This window comes from Durio zibethinus, chromosome 12 (genome assembly GCF_047325235.1).
Source record: "Durio zibethinus cultivar Kanyao isolate XHJ-2024 chromosome 12, ASM4732523v1, whole genome shotgun sequence".
Classification (NCBI taxonomy): domain Eukaryota; kingdom Viridiplantae; phylum Streptophyta; class Magnoliopsida; order Malvales; family Malvaceae; genus Durio; species Durio zibethinus.
Window position 1 is genome coordinate 26,411,561 of NC_143173.1, and position 20,269 is coordinate 26,431,829.

Sequence of the window (20,269 nt, forward strand, 5' to 3'; positions counted from 1 at the left end):
GGAGACTAAGCATGAAAATATTTTATCCATTCAGTGAATTGGGCCCCCAACTGCCTGGAACGGTGGTGTATGTTGGTGTCTGGATTTGACTCAACTAATGTCGGCACTGAACCCACCCAATTAACTTCTGCATTTCATCAAGTTGTTGGGCTCCATCAGGCCGCATGGCTAGGATGATCTTCTAGGCCTTTTAAGGGTTCATGCAACCCCAGTCCCAGCTCAAATTATTCTGATTGCGTTAACCGTGGCAAACATTGACACACAGTGTATTCCAAATGTAAAAAATTTAGATATTATTAAATATATTTTCATTTTACGACCTGCATGGCTGCAGCTTGCCATCCCCATCCTTATAAATTCGAAGAGATCATTTGAAGGTTACGGACCTTATGGTTTAGCCCACAGCCTTGTCGGAGAATGTAAAATACAGAGCGTAGGCCTGAAAATGGGCCTCTTTGGTCCCAGTAGAGCAGAGATTTGAAGTGTAACTGAGCCAAATAAAATCGATCAAGTGAGAAAGCTTACATTTAATTCGAAATTTATTATTCAAAATATAGCTCAAAGTTAATTAAATTTTAAAATTTAAATTTAAATTTATTTTAAAATAAAAATTAAATTATTTGAGATTGTTAATTAGAAACATTTAATAAAAATAAATTTAATTCTTACATTTGATTTTAAATTTAATTATATACTTGAATTTAATTATGAGTTTAATTTATATATATATAAATAAAATAATATTTTTTATTAAATAATAAAAATATATTAAATTTTAAAATTTTAATTAAATTATAAATTATTTAAATCAAATATTTAAATATTTAAATTTAATTTATTTAATAAATTAAATTACTCAAATTTAATTTGATAATAATTAAATCAAATTCAAAATTTATCACTCGAATAACTTTGATGTATCCTTTGCACCGTATTTATGCTTAATCCTCCAAGTTCTCAAAGGCACAAACAAACGAGTGCTTTTTTACTGCAAGAATAAAAATACAAAACTCTACCGGGTGAGACCGTAAGCGAACTCCTATATAAAGCAAACCCTGCCGTAACGACCGTAACCCTAGTTTGGCCACCCTCGCTTCCCCCGTATTTTGTATTTATTTATATTTATTTAGTATACTCTCTCTTTTCTTGTAACCCCTCCAAAACCCTAGCTCCTTCACTCACTGCCGCCGATTTCAACCAGTGAGCTCCTTTCTTTCTCAATCACAATTATCCCATTCAATCTCTTGCCTGGTTTTCCATTATCACAACTGATATTCTAGTATATATTTTCTCCTTTTCTTTCAGGAAGTAAATAGATTTTTGATAAGCTGCGCAAAGCGATGTCGGATGATGAGAGAGAGGAAAAGGAGTTGGATCTCACTTCCCCTGAAGTTGTTACTAAATACAAAAGCGCTGCTGAGATCGTTAACAGTTAATCTCTTCTCTTTTTATTCAGTTAAATTCTCATGTTTCTTGTTATTTTCTTTAGCTTATTAGAAATGGGTTTTGAATTTAATATTGCTTTAGTTTTTGGGTTTTCTTTTTATTATTATTATTATGTTTGAAAATTTGCAGAGGCGTTACAGTTAGTTGTTAAAGAATGCAAGCCAAAAGCCAAGATTGTTGACATTTGTGAGAAGGGTGATGTATTTATCAGAGAGTAAGAGTTTGGTTTCTGCCGGTTTAGGGTTTTTATAAGTTGGCAATTGATAATAAAACTAGTAATTTATGGCTTATTGTTTTTGTTTATGCAATGTGAAGGCAAACAAGCAACATGTACAAGAATGTTAAGAGGAAGATTGAGAGGGGTGTTGCCTTCCCTACTTGCCTTTCTGTTAACAACACTGTCTGTCATTTCTCTCCACTTGCTAGTGACACGTCGGAGTTGGAAGAAGGTGATATGGTGAAGATGTGAGCTTCATATATCATTTATGTTTTTTTTTTATCTTATTTCAATGTTTTTGAATATTCTTGTGGGGGTTTCATGCTTTTGAATGAAAACTAAATTGCTTCTTTTTTTTTTTTTTTTACCTGGATACAGTGATATGGGTTGCCACATTGATGGGTTTATTGCTGTAGTTGCACACACTCATGTTATTCAGGATGGGCCAGTCACTGGCAGGCAGGCTGATGTTGTTGCTGCTGCAAATACTGCGGCTGAAGTTGCCTTGAGGCTTGTCAGGCCTGGAAAGAAGGTAATTGTTTTGTGTATCTATATTCTGACATTCTGTTTTATCCTTTTGTGTTCTTTGAATGTTTCATTAGCTATTGTGCTTTTGCTAGCTCAAAGTTCTTGAGCCAAACTTTTTATTTTCAAGTTGGATTTGTGGTTGGTTTTTGAAAATTGTAAAGACTGTGTTTTCAGTTTTGACTTTCACTTGATCCCCTAAATGATGAACTTTTTTTATTAGCTACGGATCTACATCCAGATGAAGCTTTTTGTCATAGTTACTCTGATAGGGGAATTTATCTCTCAACAACCTTTTGATTTAATTCTTGGAAATGATTGTAAGATATAGAATAGAAATTTGAAGGCTTGGCAACTTTGCCGAGGTGATCAATTTCTTGTTGATCTCCTCTTTTCCCTGTTGCCAATATTATGTTGGTCATGCTAGGCTGCCTAGGGTAATACATCTTTTACTGGTTTATCCCAATTTGCCTAAGTGGGCCAACATTTTCTTTATCACTAACACAAAGTGGGTGTTACCCTCATTATTTTGTCAAACTATTGAGAAACTGTGTCAGTTAAATGGACTTGTACTACTCTAATTTCTGTGGTGTCAGCTTGCTGCTATAAACTTTGGTTCCCCCCCCCCCCCCCAACCCCCTTTTGCTGGTTGGGTAATGTTTGGTTCACATGATTTGTACATGATGAAGATAATCTCAGGGCTATGGATTTAGTTCCCAACGTAGCATCTTTAAGTCATAGTTACACACTTACACTGATAGAGTATCGTGTATAATCGATTTCTTTATGCCTTACACTGTAACCTCCAAGTTAACCACCCAGCTCCCCTGCATCAGTGGAAAGGCAACTTGTATGAGTTCCATGGTTTTCTTTTTAATTCTTGTAAAATCTACCTTATATGGTTTGGTATTTTCAAAAAGTCCTCAGATCCTAGTTTCCCTATGTGATGAAAGTTTTCAAAAGCTATGGACCAGCATCCAAGCGAGGCTTTTGTCATGGTTACTCTGATAGGGATATTATTTTTAGCATTTCCTCCCTTTTTGAACAGATGGAGACGTTGCTAGTTTCATTTGTACTTTATACTGTTTAAAACTTGCATCCCCACTTATTTTATTGATATTCTTCGTTGTACTTAATTTGTTTTCATTATCATTTTAATGGCAGAATAAAGATGTAACAGATGCAATTCAGAAGGTTGCTGCAGCTTATGACTGCAAAATTGTTGAAGGTGTTCTTAGCCATCAACTGAAGCAGTTTGTGATAGATGGAAACAAAGTCATACTAAGCATCTCCAACCCAGATGCAAAAGTCGATGATGTGGAGTTTGAGGAGAATGAAGTTTATGCAGTAGATATAGTTGCAAGCACTGGTGAAGGCAAGGTAATTGTCTTTTTCTTGTTGCTGTCTCTATGCTTATGTCATAATAATTTTGTTCTTAAGATTTCTATGCGTTTAAATTGCAGCCAAAGCTGTTGGATGAGAAGCAGACAACTATTTATAAAAGAGCAGTTGACAAGAATTATCATTTAAAGATGAAGACCTCTCGATTTATTTTCAGTGAAATAAATCAGAGATTTCCCATCCTGCCATTCACTGCTCGGTCTATGATTGTTAAACGCATATGTTGTGAATATTCATTGGTGTTTATTTCTGCTGTTTAATGGTTTGATGTGGATTTTCTTCATACAGGGCTTTGGAAGAGAAAAGAGCTCGTCTAGGTTTAGTTGAATGTGTTAATCATGACCTCTTGCAGCCATATCCTGTTCTTCATGAGAAGCCTGGTAAGAAGTCATGGCTGAAATCTTGTTTAATAATGATATGAGATAGAACCTGTTGTCACAATGAGCTTAACACATTCTGAACTATAATTCTGCAGGCGATTATGTTGCTCATATCAAGTTCACCGTGTTGCTAATGCCTAACGGATCAGATCGGATTACATCCCATCCTTTGCAGGAGCTGCAGCCAACCAAGGTAATAGATGATCCTGAAGTCAAGGCCTGGTTAGCCTTGGGAACAAAGACGAAGAAAAAAGGTGGTGGGAAGAAGAAGAAAGGTATGATGTATAGAAGGACAAACTAACATGGTTTAAGATTGTGAGATTGTGAGATCAAATATTATGATATATTGGAATCAAATTTTTTAGGGTTATGTAGTAAACACAAGGTGTACATGCGTTGCAGGTAAGAAGGATGATAAAGCTGAGGAATCCGCTGAAGCTGAAGTTGAGCCTATGGATGTATCAACAAATGGTGGTGCATCTTAAAAAAAACATTATCATGTTCTTGTCTCCTCGTATTTTTCAATTTTGGTACTTTGTTCACTTGTATCTGGTTGGTTATAAGTTACTCATTGACCCTAATTGGGTTGTCTCACATGTCCTCGTGTCTTATCCAAATGAACTCCTAGTAAGCGAAGTTAATAACTTTATTGGCATGTGTTGGTTAAACCTGGTTGTTACTGGAGCTCTAGAAGAACATATGTAAACAATTTCTTTGTTACAAGTACACGATGCACGGGTGATGATTCTCAATTGGGAGAAAAATTACCAAATATTCTCTAACCATATTTGGTGATTGTCTGATAGCATAAGAAACGTGTTCAATTCTTTGGTAGTGGGAGTGGGGGATATGACAGGAAGCATGACAGTTATATTTCACCGTACTCCAAATGTTAAAGCAAAAAGGATAAAAATAAAATATCGTAAAATTATAAATAATAAAGAAAAAAATCTTTACAACTGAGCAAGCCCTTTTGCTTTCTCTTTCTTCTTTTTAGTTTTTTCCCGTTATAACTTGGCACCACCAACCCTACCACCCGGCTCCCGCCCGACACCAAAGCCCTAAAATTATAAACCAAACCGCCCTCCTCCGTTTTCTCCGCTCCCACTAGGCTCTTTCACTTTTACTCGTTATATATTCCCTCTCGAAGCTTAAGCACGGCGGCAACAGTGCTGCTGAGATGAGTTCTAACTGTTGAATGGAGGGTTTTTTCTTAATTATTTTAATTACTACAAATAGTGGTTTAGAAAGTAGAGTAAATCATATAGAAGTCAAATCAAGTATAGTATTTTGATGTCTAGTTTACAAGGATAGCTTTTTTAAAAATCTTTATTTGATTTTGAAGTGACCTTTAGTGGGGACTCGATGGAGAGTGGAATGTTCTGCGATACAGCATCTTAAAGCTCTTAAAATTCGATTAAGAGGTTTCATTTAAGGCTACTGAAAATACTTTTCTGATTGCAGAGAGCTATCTGACTTATGTAGGAAATTGCTTTGAAGTCTTAGGGATGCAAAGAAATCACCCCTTACTAACCTCTGCTAAACTAACTAAAGAAAGAGTAAATAAGTTGAATTAATTGCTTAAAGGAAGGGTTACAAACAGAGACTTAATAATTAGAAAAAGGCAAATCAGAATCCATATTTACCCTGTTATTTTCTTCTTTTTTTTTTATGATTTTACCGTCTTCATTATGGGTTTTGGGAAAGTATGCAAGATGTTGCTACCCTTTTTTGTCCTTCTTCTTATTCCTGTGCATGTGAATTTTCATGTTTCATGGGTGCTTTGAGGGTTGAATTCTCTGTAGCATATTGTAGACTACAGTTGGTTTTTTTAACAGATGTCCACTTTTGAGTTCTCATTCTTTCTAACCAAATCTGTTCAATATTATACTGTTGTAATTGTAAATGTGGGAAAATGTGTACCAATTTTGGTAGATGATCTTGTGTATATGCATGCAAAGTGAAAATAGTGCACCAATTTTTGGTGCACTACTACAATGTTTGTTTGCAATATTCGACTATGTTCAGATTGCAAGTCTTTCATGGAGATGGTTCAAGAGGTTGCTGAATGTCAGAGAGAGAAAGAGGAAAACGAAGATGCCACAGCCACTGCCGGTCTCCTTGAGAAGTTGAGTGTGGGAGAAAGTAAAAGCGATGGGAAAGAAGAAGAAGAAGAGGGTGATGCTGCCTCCGAGGCTAAGGAAGACGGGGAAGACAAAGCCAAGACAGAGGAAGCCAACAAAGATGAGCCTGCTTCAAACGCATAGACCTGAAAAGAGAGCATCTATACGCTGGATTTGGAGTGGTCAAGGAATGATATTTTTTTTCCCACAGATTTCAGAGATTAATGTTCGCTAACAATCAAATTATGTTGGAAACCTGTGGATGGGATGGACATGGTTTGTTTATTTGTCTAAATGGATTTGATTCTGAGGGTAATTCATTTGGCTTGAAGGGAAAGCTGTTAAGGTTATCAGTGTTTTGTCCTTTATGAAGCTTCTTTGTTTAGATGGATAGGAACAGACAGATAACGGGATGTTGATGGCTATAGGCTGTTGCCAAGACTTTAAAGCACGTTTACATCGGCAGTGGGTGAGGCGTTTAGTTTTGCACTTGGAGGCATTCTTGAAATGCTACTGGTCAGAGCGCGTGGGAGCATATCCATATGCCACGTGTCCAATGGTCTCAGGACCCCGAACCAACTGGAAGTTTTTCAATTCCCCGCCCCGACTTATTTGTTTTGCAACCATCATAATCCCCCCGGTCTGTTTCTTGATACAGCCCACAATTCGGTTCAAAATAAAAGATTCGCAACTCAAGAAAAGATCTCCGGCTGTGACAAAGATGAAAATTCGATCGCCAATTTCCTTTGCTCTTTTATCAGTGTTACTAGTTTTATACGCAGAGGCCAAAACCATTGACCCTTACAAGGTAGGGAACTTTGGGTCCCTTCTAATTTCTGCTCTCTTTCTATATGTAGATATAGTAGATTTGATGCTGGCCACCCTGGGGATTACAGTAGATATAGTTATTTCACTGGCGGTGGACCTGGACAGAGTGGGTTTACATCTGGACCTGGTGGATGGCAGCATATGGGTGGGCAGGGAAGTTCCCAGACTTTCTCATTTTCCTTTGGTGGCCCTGGTGGATCAAGTTCCTTTGGTTTTGATCTTAATGATATTTTCTCTGGCTTCTTTGGCGATGGTATGAAAGATCAGGGTGCTCAATTTGGTGGTGATTTTAGTGGTTCGAGCAGGTCTCATTCTCGATCTGGGAGTTCACCTAATAGCATCAGAGCCATAAATTCTGAGGTCTTTAGAAAAGAAATAGCTGACCAAGGGATGACTTGGCTTTTGTTATCTTATACACCGTCCTTACAGGGGAAACAATATTACGAGTCCATCATAGAGGAGGTGGCCAGTTTATTGCGAGGAGCTATAAAGGTACTGTTGCATTTTAAAATATTTCTATAATTTTGTTTTTGCTAATCATTGCTTCCGTTATCTTACCTTTCTTTTGGTCTCTTGCAATAGGCTGGGAGCATAAATTGTGAAACTGAGTCGTCTTTCTGTAAGGATCTTGCTGTGCTTCCTGGGAGATTACCAAGGTTGTTTGCTTGTTCATACAAAGGAAGTGAGAAGGGTTCTCTAGAAGAATACAAGGGTGATTTGATTGCTAAGAATGTCAAAACATTTTGCCAAGATCATTTACCAAGGTTTTCAAAAAGGATTAGCCTAAATCATTTTGACTTGTCTTCTAGTACTGTAGAAAAATACCCAAGGGTGATGCTTCTTTCTACCAAAAAGGATACGCCTGTGATTTGGCGTGTTCTCAGTGGATTGCATCATAAAAGATTCATTTTCTATGATGCAGAGGGTATGTTTTCAAGATCCAGTTTAAAAGGAAATATGCTGCTTTGAAACCTTATTATGAATTAGAAACATGTCTACTCTAGTCAATTTTACTCCTGGCAAAGGATAGATACGTTCACAACTTCAGAAATTTTAGAGAAATTATTAAATATTTAATTGATTTTCTATTAAATTCAGGCTCTTTCACTATTTATGTAGGTTCACGATGTTTCTGATCCAGCTGTGAAGAAGTTAAGTGTCGATGCACTTCCAGCTATTGCTGGGTTGCTGTCCAACGGAGAGAAACACATCCTGAAATCTGGTATTTCTGTGAAGGATTTGAAGTCTGCAATCAAAGATCTCAGTATGTTGCTTGACAGTTTTGAGAAGAAGAACAAAAAGATGGCTTCATCTCAGACTAGCAAAATGCAGACAGATTCCATGGAGAGACCAGATTCCACTGAGAGACAGTTACCTTTGTTGACAGTGTCAAACTTTGATGCTCTTTGTGGGGATAAAACTCATGTCTGTATTATAGGTGCATTCCGATCATCCAGAGGTAGGGAGAAGCTGGATTCCCTTTTATCTGAGGTGAGAAAACTTCCATTCTCCTAAGAACAGATTTATCAGTTGGTGAAAACAACCCAAAAGGTGCAAGAGGAATTTTGTAGTCTTATAATTTAGTTTCTACGGCCCTTGTTACATACAAATTCAATCTTCTTACTTGTGGCATAATTTGTGCTTTAGGTTTCTCAGAAATCACTATCAAGGAGACAGAATTCGGCCTCTTGTTCTAGAGATTCCATATCCTATGTCCTCTTAGATGCTACCAAGCAGCCATCATTCTTAAGTGTGTTTGATAAATATGGATTCAAATCATCAGCAACTTCCTTGTGGCCTATAAACCTCGGAAGGGGAAGTTTGCAGCATTTACGGGTGACATGACCATGGAAGAAGTAGAAAAATTCATGAGCTCGGTTCTTAATGGAGACACAAAATTTACCAGCACACGCCAGAAGCCTGTTCTCAAGTGAACCAGTCAATGGTGTTATGAGTACAGGTTGTGGTTTCCGAATCCATGTACAGAGTGCAGAGTCATCGCATTATCAGAAATTCTTAACATTTAAACAATACAAAACACCTTGGCTCCATCCTACATGCCACCTCGAGTGGTGTTCTTCCATCATCATGTTCGTTTTATGAGTTGACGAACATACGCATCATGAAAGGGGAGTTTTATAAAAGCATTGCTCGTACCTTGGCCGTTGATGTTCATTTCCATCGTTGATAGGCTTTTTCCTGCAATTCTATGCCACTAACTGTTCAAGACCAAGGCTCTCTTGCAAGTTTCCACTGCTTGTTACAAGGTCGAACAGACTTGTTAGAAGGTAACTAGTTCCCTTATTATTCCTATGATTTGACCGCCTACCCCTGCTTCTCTCGGGTCTCTGTTTGGTTACGGGGAATTGGACTTCTTTTCGCGACAAGCCCAAGGCATCTATATGTAAGGGGACAGAAGAATAGATGAAAAGTTTTTATCCAAAACAACTAAGAGAATGAAAAAAAAAATTGCACGAAGGTAATTTAAAAACGAATTTATCATTACTTGTTATAATATTACTTTTATTACCTTTTATTATTACCTTTTATCGCACTATTAATTAGTAATTAAGCATCTCCATTAGATTTAAAAAAAGGGATGACTATAAAAGGATGAGATTCGTTCTTTTTGTTGGATGATTTTTTTTTTTTTTTGATTTAGTAATTTGTTGTTAGAGCTTAGTCACCAATCCATTAAATTCAATTGTTTATACGCATAATACCAATATGTAACGGCTAATGTATCTTTCATGTTTCTTTTCCATTTTATGCAATTCTGATTACTGGTTAAGTTTACCAGCAAGGATTAATTAAAAGTTGTACGGCCGTCGTTTATAAAAAAATTCTGGTAATTTACAGATTCATACACATTACACACCACCATGGCCTGAAATTCTGGTTTCTCTGTTAAGAGTAGTTTTAGGATTGGGATACTGTGACAAAAAACAGGAATAAATCAATCAAAGTTTCAAGATTTAAGGTAATAAAGTATTTTGATGACATACTCGACTCGACCATGTGATTGTGGAACTCTGTTCACAATCTCAAAGTCCTTGTTCATGAGTTCGACAATCTCAAGTCCTTGTTAATGAGTCCTAATCCACTGACAACATCGAATGAAGCTCTCATATCATCTGATAAGGACCTTCCTAAATCCATAACATTCCTGTCATGATGCCATTCCACGCAACAATTTGACATTCATCAACATTCCCAGTCAAAGTGAAATCACAAATTTAATAATCAGAAAAAAAAAAAAAACAAAAATAATACTAGTAAAATACTACCCTTTTGATAGAATCCATCAACAGTTCTCAACGATTTAAAAACTGAAACATCCACTGCTCAAAAACTGAATCAAAACCGACTGACAGATCACTTAGACCCTAAAAATGAACTAACATTGGCGATTACTGAAACATTGTTGAACGGGAGAGATTTGCTATGTCTACTTGGATCTCTGCCTCATCTTTCGGCGCTTTCTCTTCAATCTTCTCATACGCTTCTTCTTCCACTGTTAAGAATCATTCAACAAATGACAAATGAAAACCAATAAAATACTACTAATATTGAAGGACGGCTTTCATAATAATAATAATAAAAAAAGATGGTATTTACTCAGCTTAGTATTTATATATATATATATATATATAAATTACCTTGGCTCTCATGGTGACTGGATGACGAAAGGCTTACAGTCTCGTTTTCTTAGTTGCTCCAGAAACCCTAGCAGAGACAGAGGCGGCAACAAAACTCGCGACACTTTCTTTTACCTCATTATATAGAAGCCCTAGGGGCCTTACGTGTTACCCGATCCAAATCCACCTTCAACAATGTTAGATTAGTTGGGCCAGAAATTAGATCACTTGTTTGTAAGTGGCCCAAATGAAGAAATAAATGAAATACTACTAAAAACATTATTATATTCAAATGAAGATTTTGCTAACAAATTTTGTGAGAATAAATTTGGCAAATAATCATGTGGAAATAAAGGCATTTTTTTTAAATCGTAAATATTCTTCCTAAAGATATAAAAGGAAAAAGAGTGTATAAGTTATGATTGAGTGATGACAATCAATATTAATTGAATCCTGAATTTTCTTAATTAAAGAAAATATGCAAATAAAAGATATTGAGTTATTGTATTTGTTTTTGAGTTAGTAATTAGACCAAGAAGCTATGTATTTCATAAAACATAAAAACTTTTAAAACTCGAAACTTCTGTATCTTATGTAAGCTAAGTTATTGGACCATGAAAACATATATATATATATATATATATATTATATTTATATTGATATATTATATTTAACTGTAAGGTAAATGGTGAATATAGAAAAAAAATTTATATTTTAGTGTAAGATTTTATTTTCTCTAATTGTTAAAAGGAAAAAATTTTATTCTCAACAAAATTAATAAGAATATTAGGAGTATTTATTTGAAAAAAAAAAAAAGTAAGAATTACATTTTATAATAAACAATTACACTTGTATACTTGGATATCATTGATGTTTTGGATAACCGATTTTGTTGCATTGAATAATCCATGCAAAACACTTCAAATCTATTATTATTATATGAGCATCTTATCTATAATTATTGTAAAGTAATTATTTAATAATTATTTAATATTATGTAAGATTCATTAAAAATTATGTACAGCTCACAATTTTAAATAATTGATTCTTGCATAAATCTTGATTATGATAGATTATTTATAATATTGTAATAAAAATAATTGTAGATTACCACCACCGATTTCATGGTAATTAAAGGCATGTCTTGAATTTTTAGACTTTTGAAGAATGTAATTTGCATCTTTAGTTTTTCCTCGGCAAGAAGGATGGAGAAAAGGTGTAAGCATGCAGTCAAAAAGCTCCCTCCCAACACGATTTAGAATTTCTAGTATTAATTAACAAAGAAAAAAAAGAACAACAACCGAAGCAACTACTTCGAAGATGCATAACAAAGACTTGATTGACTATAGCTTCATTTGGAAATTTCCAAGCTAATCAGATAATTTGAAGCCGGATATCAAAGATTTTTTTTTTTTTTGGTCGACAGGAGCGGGGAAAGGAGAGATCATAGCTCAAGACCAGGACCTTTAGAGCCTACTGGGCCACCAGGTAAAGAGGAGGAGGACAAATCATATCAAAGACTTTGACTGATTATGTTAAAATTTCCCAGCTGGCAAGACACCTTGAAGCCGACAGCCCAACGTAAAAGCAAAATTGAGATTTGGAGGTTTTTCAGTTGTGAAATTTGAGTTCTGCACCTAGGTTTGTGTCGAGGACGATAGTTTAACAAAGCCAATGGTACTTTTCATTCGAACTTTAATTTTAACCAACGATAATCGATATTAACAGTGACGTTTGTGTAAAACTCATAAAATTAGCATACAATTAAAATGTTATATTATATGATTTATGATTTAAAAAAAATACTTATTTCTTAAAATTTTATTATAGGCCCTTGTTTTATCATTGTCATGTCTCAAACCTAACATTTATAACGTAACAATTTTGTATATTTATGAGATGAATCTCACAAACATGCAAAATAATAGATATTGAACTAAATCAAAATTTTTAATAATTTTTAAAATAATATTTTACAAAATCTCAAGTTTACAAAATTATATTCTTTACAATTTGATTAAATATATTAAAATTCTTACTAACAAATTTTTTAGAATCAATAATAAAATACTCATTTAAAAGCTATGCCAAGTTAAAGATAGATGTTAATCTCGCTAATCCAATTAATTATCAAGATTAAACCTCTTAAAATATAAACATCCAATTTTGAAAAAATAAAAAAAACTAAAAGAATAAGTACGATGACTAAGCAAGTAACTGACATCTCTTCAGTTGGATTAAGTATGCTACAAAATATTTAGGCCAAGACATTAACTAAATGAATTAAAAATATTTTGGGTAATCTTATATTCATAAATATATTCTCAAAACCAGATTCTCATTTCACATAATGGAATCAATATAATAAATTTATAAATTTTATAAGTCTCACATACTATACTACAACAACACTTAACCCTTGTCGTATAAGTCAGAATTAGAATTTTCCCTCTAGTGCAATAGGATAGGAGTATATCAAAAGCAACTAGATCGTTGCACTAACAATCATAATTAACATGTTAATGCAATTGGACATAACTAAAATCACAATAACCCCTTTAGTGTAATGGGATAGAAATATATCACAAATGGCATGGTGAACAAAAACCACTATTCTTAACCAATGACACGATTTGAAACCAGTATCAATATCACGAAGTACATGTCGATATAACTAATAATTAACCCCTATTTGCAAGGTCAAAACATAGTCATACTAGGAGACAAAAACAAAATATATTTTCAGATTACCCAACATATACAATTCAATATTTATAAATTTTCTCAAAACATAATCCATACAAAGTAAATTCCTTAATCATTTCAAAGAAAAATTTCATATTTCGACAAATGATGGATATAAAAATATATTATTACGAAATCATATTCGAAAATCAAAATAATATCAAACTATATTCCAAACTCATAACAAAGAAGTCATATACATTTTACATGCTAAACCCGATTTGCAAAACAAATGGACAAAACAATATATATTATATATTTCAACTTTAAACATATTGAGGCTAATTTTTAGGGATATAAAAATCGAAAATGATATTAAGTCACTTACTTGATGCGCTAGACCAAAACTTAAGTAGCAAATCACTCAATTCTCTTAATATTTTAATAATTCAAGAAATATTCAAAAATCAGAATTTAACCCAAAAATATAAATTTAACAAAGCAAACTTTTCGTTAGTCATTCTAAGCAAATTGGGTTGTGTGTCAACCTTTTTGACAATTAAAAATTATTTGAAAGTATTTTCATTTAGCATATAAAATATTTTTTTAATATAACAAAATGTCTAAAATTGAGTATAACTATGAAATTAAGGATTAAAACATAAAAATTAGTAGTAACATAAATTTTTACAAATATTTAATTTTTAACATTTAATAGTAATTATTTTTTTGTAAATATGAATATTGTAGAGACTCGCACCTAACCTATAAAGTCTTGTCTACTTTGACTCGAATATCTCACTATTTTATTCTACAAAAGGTGCCACATAGACTTGGTTTTAAGCTTTTACATATATATTATAGTAGATCCTCAAAGCATCCTGATATAGGATTGAGTCGTTACAAACTCTCTCTATTAAAGCTTGGCATCCTTATCAAGCCTAACATAAAGTACACATGGATCATAAAATCAAACTAGACATTAAAATTATAGAGGTGGCTCTCACTATGTAGCATTCATTTGACTGGTGATTACTTTAATACCATTTGTGAAAAATCGCACCTAACTTGTGAAATATTGTTCGCTTTAACCTAAAAGTCTCACGGTTTTATCACACAAAAGGTGTCTTACAAGTTTGGGTTTAAGCCTCTACATATATATCATAACATATCCTTAAAGTATCCTGATGTAGGATTGAGGTGTTACAAAATTCTCTCCTTAAAGCTTGACATCCCTATAAAGCCTAACATAAACCACATATATCCACTGAATCACACCAAATATTGGGCAAGCCTAACACAAAGAATACACAAATCATAGGATCACACCAAACATTAAGATTCTAAAAGTGGCTCCCACCGTGTAGCACTTACCTCCTGTAAGATTATAGAGGTGGCTTACACGATATAGCACTTAGCTCCTATTCGAATGGTAACCACTTTCATACCATTTGTGGATATCCGTACCCAACCTATGAGGTATTGTGCGCTTTCACCCAAAGATCTCACGATTTTGTTTTAGAAAAAGTGCCTCACAGATTTAGGTTTAAGCTTTTACATATATATTATAGCAGATTCTCAAAGCATCCTAATGTGAGATTGTGGCATTACAAATATAATTTAATAGTCCATTCATAATACTAATAACATGAAATTAACATAAGTTAAATTCATTAAAATAATATAACTGAAATTCAAGTAATTTATAACTAAATACATTAAATATTGATTGGAAATAACTTTTAAAATAATTGAAAATAGAAGTTTCTATGATTTGAAATTTTTGTATTTCGTAATCATTAGGCTTACTTTGAACTACAAAATTTCTAATACCCTACAATTCCTAGTAACAAAGGAAAATAGTAATTTAAAGTAGGAATGTAATACTATAACTTAAAACTTCGTTTCACCAAAAATGATTTCCAGAAGCCTAAGTTTCAAAGGCCAAACCTTTGCAAATTATCACAAACAACCTAGATTTTTTAGGGTTTCAGATTCATAAAGCCTATTTTGGGGCTTCGATTCACTTAGCCTATAAATCATTTAAACAAACCAATTCTACCATTAAAAAGTTTACATTTCGTATTATAAAAAACACATAAAATTCAATCGAATTAATCATCGAAGTAACGAGTTCCAGCGGCTCAAAGTTGAGCATTTATAACTATCAAAAATAAAAAAAATCAATAATTTCAAACTTTCAATTCTCTTAAATTACTTAACCAAATGAAGTACCACATATACCATTAGAAAAGCTTTGAAGAGATCTTTCCATTGGTACCTATAATTTCATCAAAAAGTTACTGAAATGTTGCTTGAAAATTTAAAATATTAAAAATCCTAACCTAATACTTGGGTTTTTCTCACAAAGACCAAAATTAAAGAGTTTAAAAGTAAGTTTTACCTCCAAATCTCCAAATCTTCAATTGTATGATTAAATTCTCAATTTCAGCCATTCTTTTCTCTTTTTTAGAGTTGTTTTTTTTCTAGTTTTCGTATTCTTTTTTCTCTTAGAGAAACTATCAAAAGAAAATTGGCAAAGCTTTTCTTCTATTTTTTTTTTAAACATATGGGCTGGGTCTACTAATTAAGGTATGAATTGGGCTTGTGTATTACAATCATAATTGAATTTGATTCAGTAGGTTCTTTATTTATAATAAAAGTTATTTTATTATAAAAACGTTCTTATTATATTAGTAGTTTTATTTTACGATGTTTATTTTTATGAGAAAGAAAAATAGGGGATTTGAGAGAAATTAATTAGGGTTGATAATGGTTCAGTTCAAATCGAATTTGCTTCAATTTTTTTGGATATTGCATAATATAATGAAAATTTAAAATTCGATCTGAATTCAAACCGAACTTTCATTCGATCCGAATTGAATTGAACTGAATTTTATCGGTTCGGTTCGATTTACTGATTTTTAATTTTTATATAGTATTTTAATATAATTTTATTATATTTAAGTAGATTTTGATATAAAATTATTATTTTTATTTTATAAAAATTTAAAAAATATATAAAAACTAAGAAAAATATATAATTTGATTCGGTTTGTTTTTTTTTTTTTTAATTTTTTACCTCCTAATCCAAAATTTGATCCGAACATAATATATACATTTAATATATGAATTTTATCTAAACCGAATAAAAAAAAAATTAATCCGAACCAAATAACCCTACGATTTCAAATTGATTTTTGGAATTCTCAATTTTTTTCTCACCCTTAAAACTAACCCTCTAGCAGAAGAAGATAGGAAGGGAAAGACAAATCAATCCTAAAAATCACTAATTAAAGTAAGATTTTATTTAAAACTCTTGAAATTTTTATGTTTTCTGTAATTCTCTATAAACTTCAAGTTATATTTTTGTACCTTTTCATCTTAAAAAAAAATTTGGTGACTTTTCGATGACATTTATTATCAACAAATGTATCATATCAAAAAGTATTCTTTGTTGCTCGAACTGAAACGCAGCTTCAATTCTGCTTCATTAGGAAAGCTGGTGAAATGGAATCAAACCATGGATTGCTGTTCTTGGGATGGTGTAAGTGCGAAGCAGGTGGTCGGGTGATCGGCCTTGACTTGAGCAACCAATGGATTTCTGGTAGAATTGACAATTCATGCATTCTTTTCCATCTTCAGCATCTGCAGCAACTCAATTTGACTTATAACAGACCCATCTTTGCTTTTCCTTCCGAATTTGACGAGTTTGCAAATTTGAGTTATCTTAATTTGTCAAATTCTGGCTTTGAAGGACAGATTCCAGCCGAGATTTCACGCATGACAAGGTTGGTTACTCTTGGCTTATCTACAGATTTTTATCTTGGAAGGTCCTTGAAACTCGAGAAGCCAAACCTAGAGATGCTTGCTCGAAATCTCACCAGGCTAAGATTTCTCCATCTTGATGGCGTTAATATATCAGCCAGGGGAAATGAGTGGTGTCAGGCCTAATCGTCACCGACCAATTTGCAAGTGTTGAGCCTGTCCCTCTGTTATCTTTCAGGACCTATAGATTCTTCCTTTTCCAAGCTTCGGTCTCTCTTAGTAATCCGCCTGGACAGCAACATTTTGTATCCTCCACTTCCAAAATTCTTTGCAGAATTCCGAAATTTAACTTCCCTTCGTCTTAGTGCTACTGGCCTGACTGGAAGACTCCCAGAAGAAATCCTCCATGCAACTACATTACGGACTCTTGACTTGTCCAACAACAAATTACTCAAAGGTTCCATTCAAGATTTTCCGCTGAATACATCTCTTCAGACATTGGTACTCAGTGACACAAATATAGGCGGGCAACTACCAGAATCTATTGGTAACCTTGGGCAATTGACAATAATAGAGCTCGCACGTTGCAATTTCAGTGGACCAATACCAGAATCAATGCTGCAACTCGCACAGCTTGTCTATCTGGATTTTTCATCCAACAAATTTTCCGGTCCAATGCCATCGTTCTCATCATCAAGAAATCTTACACAACTAAACCTTGCTTTTAATCAGCTAAATGGCACAATTCATTCCACTGAGTGGTCAGGTCTTTCTAAGCTAGTAAGTGTTGACTTACGAAACAACCAGTTAAGTGGAACCATTCCATCACTGCAGAAAATTTTCCTTTCCCAAAATCAATTCAGTGGTAGCCTTGGTGACCTCCATGGTAAGGCCTCTTTACTGCTTGATACCCTTGATCTTAGCAGCAACAATTTACAAGGGCAATATCCAATGTCTGTATTTGAACTTCAAGGTCTTAAGATCGTGACACTTTCTTCTAACAACTTCAGTGGCTTCATACAATGGTCTGACATTCAAAAGTTGAGGAATCTTTCCAATCTTGGTCTGTCATATAACGACTTGTCTATTGATGCAAGTCCTACTAATTTTGCTTTGTCTTCCTTTCCCAACATTACCACATTAAAGCTGGCTTCCTGCAACTTGACCAAATTCCCTTTTTTCTTGAAAACTCAAGTCAGATTAAACCATCTAGACCTTTCAAAAAACCAGATTTTGGGGGAAATACCAAATTGGATTTGGGAAATTGAAAGCCTTGCTTACTTAAATCTTTCTCTGAATTTTCTTATAAAATTTGAAGGATCTTTGCAGAACATTTCGCCTCATCTAGTTGTTGTTGACCTTCATGCCAACCAGCTCCAAGGGAAAATACCAAGTCTTCCACCCTACGCCTCCTATCTGGATTACTCAAACAACAATTTCAGCTCTGTTTTGCCACCTGAGATTGGTGACTCCCTCCAGTTTGCAATTTTCTTCTCCCTCTCAGGTAATAACTTTATTGGGGGTATCCCCGGGTCGTAATGCAACAGTTCAAATCTTCAACTACTTGATCTGTCTAATAATTCCCTGAGTGGGCCAATTCCTCAATGCTTGACTCGGATGAGTGTGTCTCTTGGAGTACTGAATCTAAGGCGAAACAATCTCAGTAGCATCATTTCTGACACATTTCCAGAAAACTGTCGATTACAAACCCTAGATCTCAATCAAAACCAAGTGGAAGGAGACGTTCCGCAATCATTGGCCAATTGCAAAAAGCTGGAGGTTTTAGATATTGACAACAATCAGATCAACGGCAAGTTCCCATGCCATTTGAAGAATATAACCAAGTTGCGTGTCCTTATTTTACGATCCAACAAATTCAATGGTAACATTCATTGTCCCGGAAACAATAGTGCCTGGCCAATGCTTCAGATTGTTGACTTAGCGTCCAACAATTTTAGTGGTAAACTGCATCAAACATGCTTGTCGACCTGGGAGGCTATGCAGGCTGTTGAAAATGATGCCCATTCAAAGCTCGAACATCTCCGTTTTAAAGTCCTAAAAATCCTTCCATATTACTAACAGGACTCAATAACAGTTACCATGAAAGGTTTAGAGTTGGAGCTGTCGAAGATCCTAACGGTGTTTACCTCCATTGACATTTCATGCAACAACTTTGAAGGGCCAATACCAGAAGTGATCGCAACATTCAATGCACTTTATGTCCTTAACTTTTCACATAACGCTTTTGCAGGGAAAATGCCATCATTTTTAGGAAACCTGCGACAGCTTGAGTCCTTGGACCTCTCAAGTAACAACTTCGATGGTGAGATCCCTTTCCAGCTAGGTAACCTCAATTTCCTTTCACATCTTAACGTCTCAAACAATAAGCTAGTGGGACGGATCCCAACGGGCACCCAGCTTCAATCATTTTCGGAAGCTTCATTTGAAAACAATGCTGGATTATGTGGACCTCCTTTGAACATACAATGCGAACTCCTACCAGCTGCTAAAGGCAGCCCTTCAAATTCTGGGACTGGTACCCACGTCGACTGGAATTTGATAAGTGCCGAGATAGGATTTTTCTTTGGCTTAGGAATTGTCATTACACCTCTTATATATTGGAAGAGATGGAGGGTAAGGTATTATAAGCACATTGATCGTGTTCTTTTAAGGCTTCTCCCTCAGCTGGATCGCAAAAGCAGAAATCATGGGAGGATAGCTCACCGGCGTCAGGGGAGGAGGCTCTAGCAATAATGAAAACGAGCATTGCAGCAATGTTGTTTTGCAAACTAAGCCAGCATCTCTTCAGTTTTAGGCTAATAAGAAAAGCCTTCACTCAGTTGACTGACTATCCTTGTATGATTGCATTGGCATAGTATAGTAAGGTTCATCAGAAGTCAGAACAACTTGTATGATACTTGTGGCAGAAGCCACTTATCTAATAAATGAAAATAATTTAAAATTGGCATAAGGGTAAAAGTATTTTTTAAACAAAAATTCAATAAATAATTTTAAGTAACTAATATTTTATTATAATTAATTAAACTATGAATATTTTATTTTAAATCAAACCTTTAAAAATCTATTATTATTAAATAAAGTCATCGATTGAACGAAAATATTTATTCATTTTTTTCTTTAACAAAAGCTCAACCAATGAAAATAGATGTTCGGGGTGTCTAATTAATCGAAAAAAAAAAAAAAAGAATATTGAATTTTAGTTCAAGAAAAAAAATTTTTTAACCCTTTTGCCTTTAA

General features: G+C 34.2%; 1 protein-coding gene, 1 long non-coding RNA gene and 2 pseudogenes across 4 annotated transcripts; 3 read left to right on the forward strand and 1 right to left on the reverse strand.

The window, feature by feature from the left end:
* Positions 1–890: 890 nt before the first annotated feature.
* On the forward strand, positions 891–4,751 carry LOC111297197 (ERBB-3 BINDING PROTEIN 1-like). Of its 2 annotated transcripts, none has more exons than XM_022891833.2 (10): positions 891–1,200; positions 1,306–1,431; positions 1,576–1,660; positions 1,762–1,911; positions 2,042–2,195; positions 3,353–3,568; positions 3,652–3,788; positions 3,878–3,969; positions 4,065–4,244; positions 4,372–4,751. In XM_022891833.2, the coding sequence occupies exons 2-10, from the start codon at positions 1,341–1,343 to the stop codon at positions 4,452–4,454; spliced, it is 1,188 nt and encodes a 395-aa protein (XP_022747568.2). In that variant the 5' UTR covers positions 891–1,200; positions 1,306–1,340; the 3' UTR covers positions 4,455–4,751. The 2 variants fall into 2 exon arrangements, with proteins under 2 accessions (XP_022747568.2, XP_022747569.2); XM_022891834.2 differs by having other exon boundaries at positions 1,063–1,200; positions 1,281–1,431.
* Positions 4,752–6,316: 1,565 nt separating this feature from the next.
* LOC149515937 (dnaJ protein ERDJ3A-like) lies at positions 6,317–8,997 on the forward strand (annotated as a pseudogene). The gene is made up of 7 exons (XR_016326358.1): positions 6,317–6,445; positions 6,487–6,677; positions 6,776–6,852; positions 6,901–7,412; positions 7,503–7,842; positions 8,038–8,411; positions 8,568–8,997. The product of XR_016326358.1 is annotated as a dnaJ protein ERDJ3A-like (transcript).
* Positions 8,998–9,726: 729 nt separating this feature from the next.
* On the reverse strand, positions 9,727–10,056 carry LOC149515938 (uncharacterized). The gene is made up of 2 exons (XR_016326224.1): positions 9,926–10,056; positions 9,727–9,853 (listed from the first exon to the last, which is right to left on the reverse strand). It is a non-coding gene; the product is annotated as an uncharacterized LOC149515938 (long non-coding RNA).
* Positions 10,057–11,036: 980 nt separating this feature from the next.
* On the forward strand, positions 11,037–19,845 carry LOC111297861 (receptor-like protein 7; annotated as a pseudogene).
* The last annotated feature ends 424 nt before the right edge of the window (positions 19,846–20,269 follow it).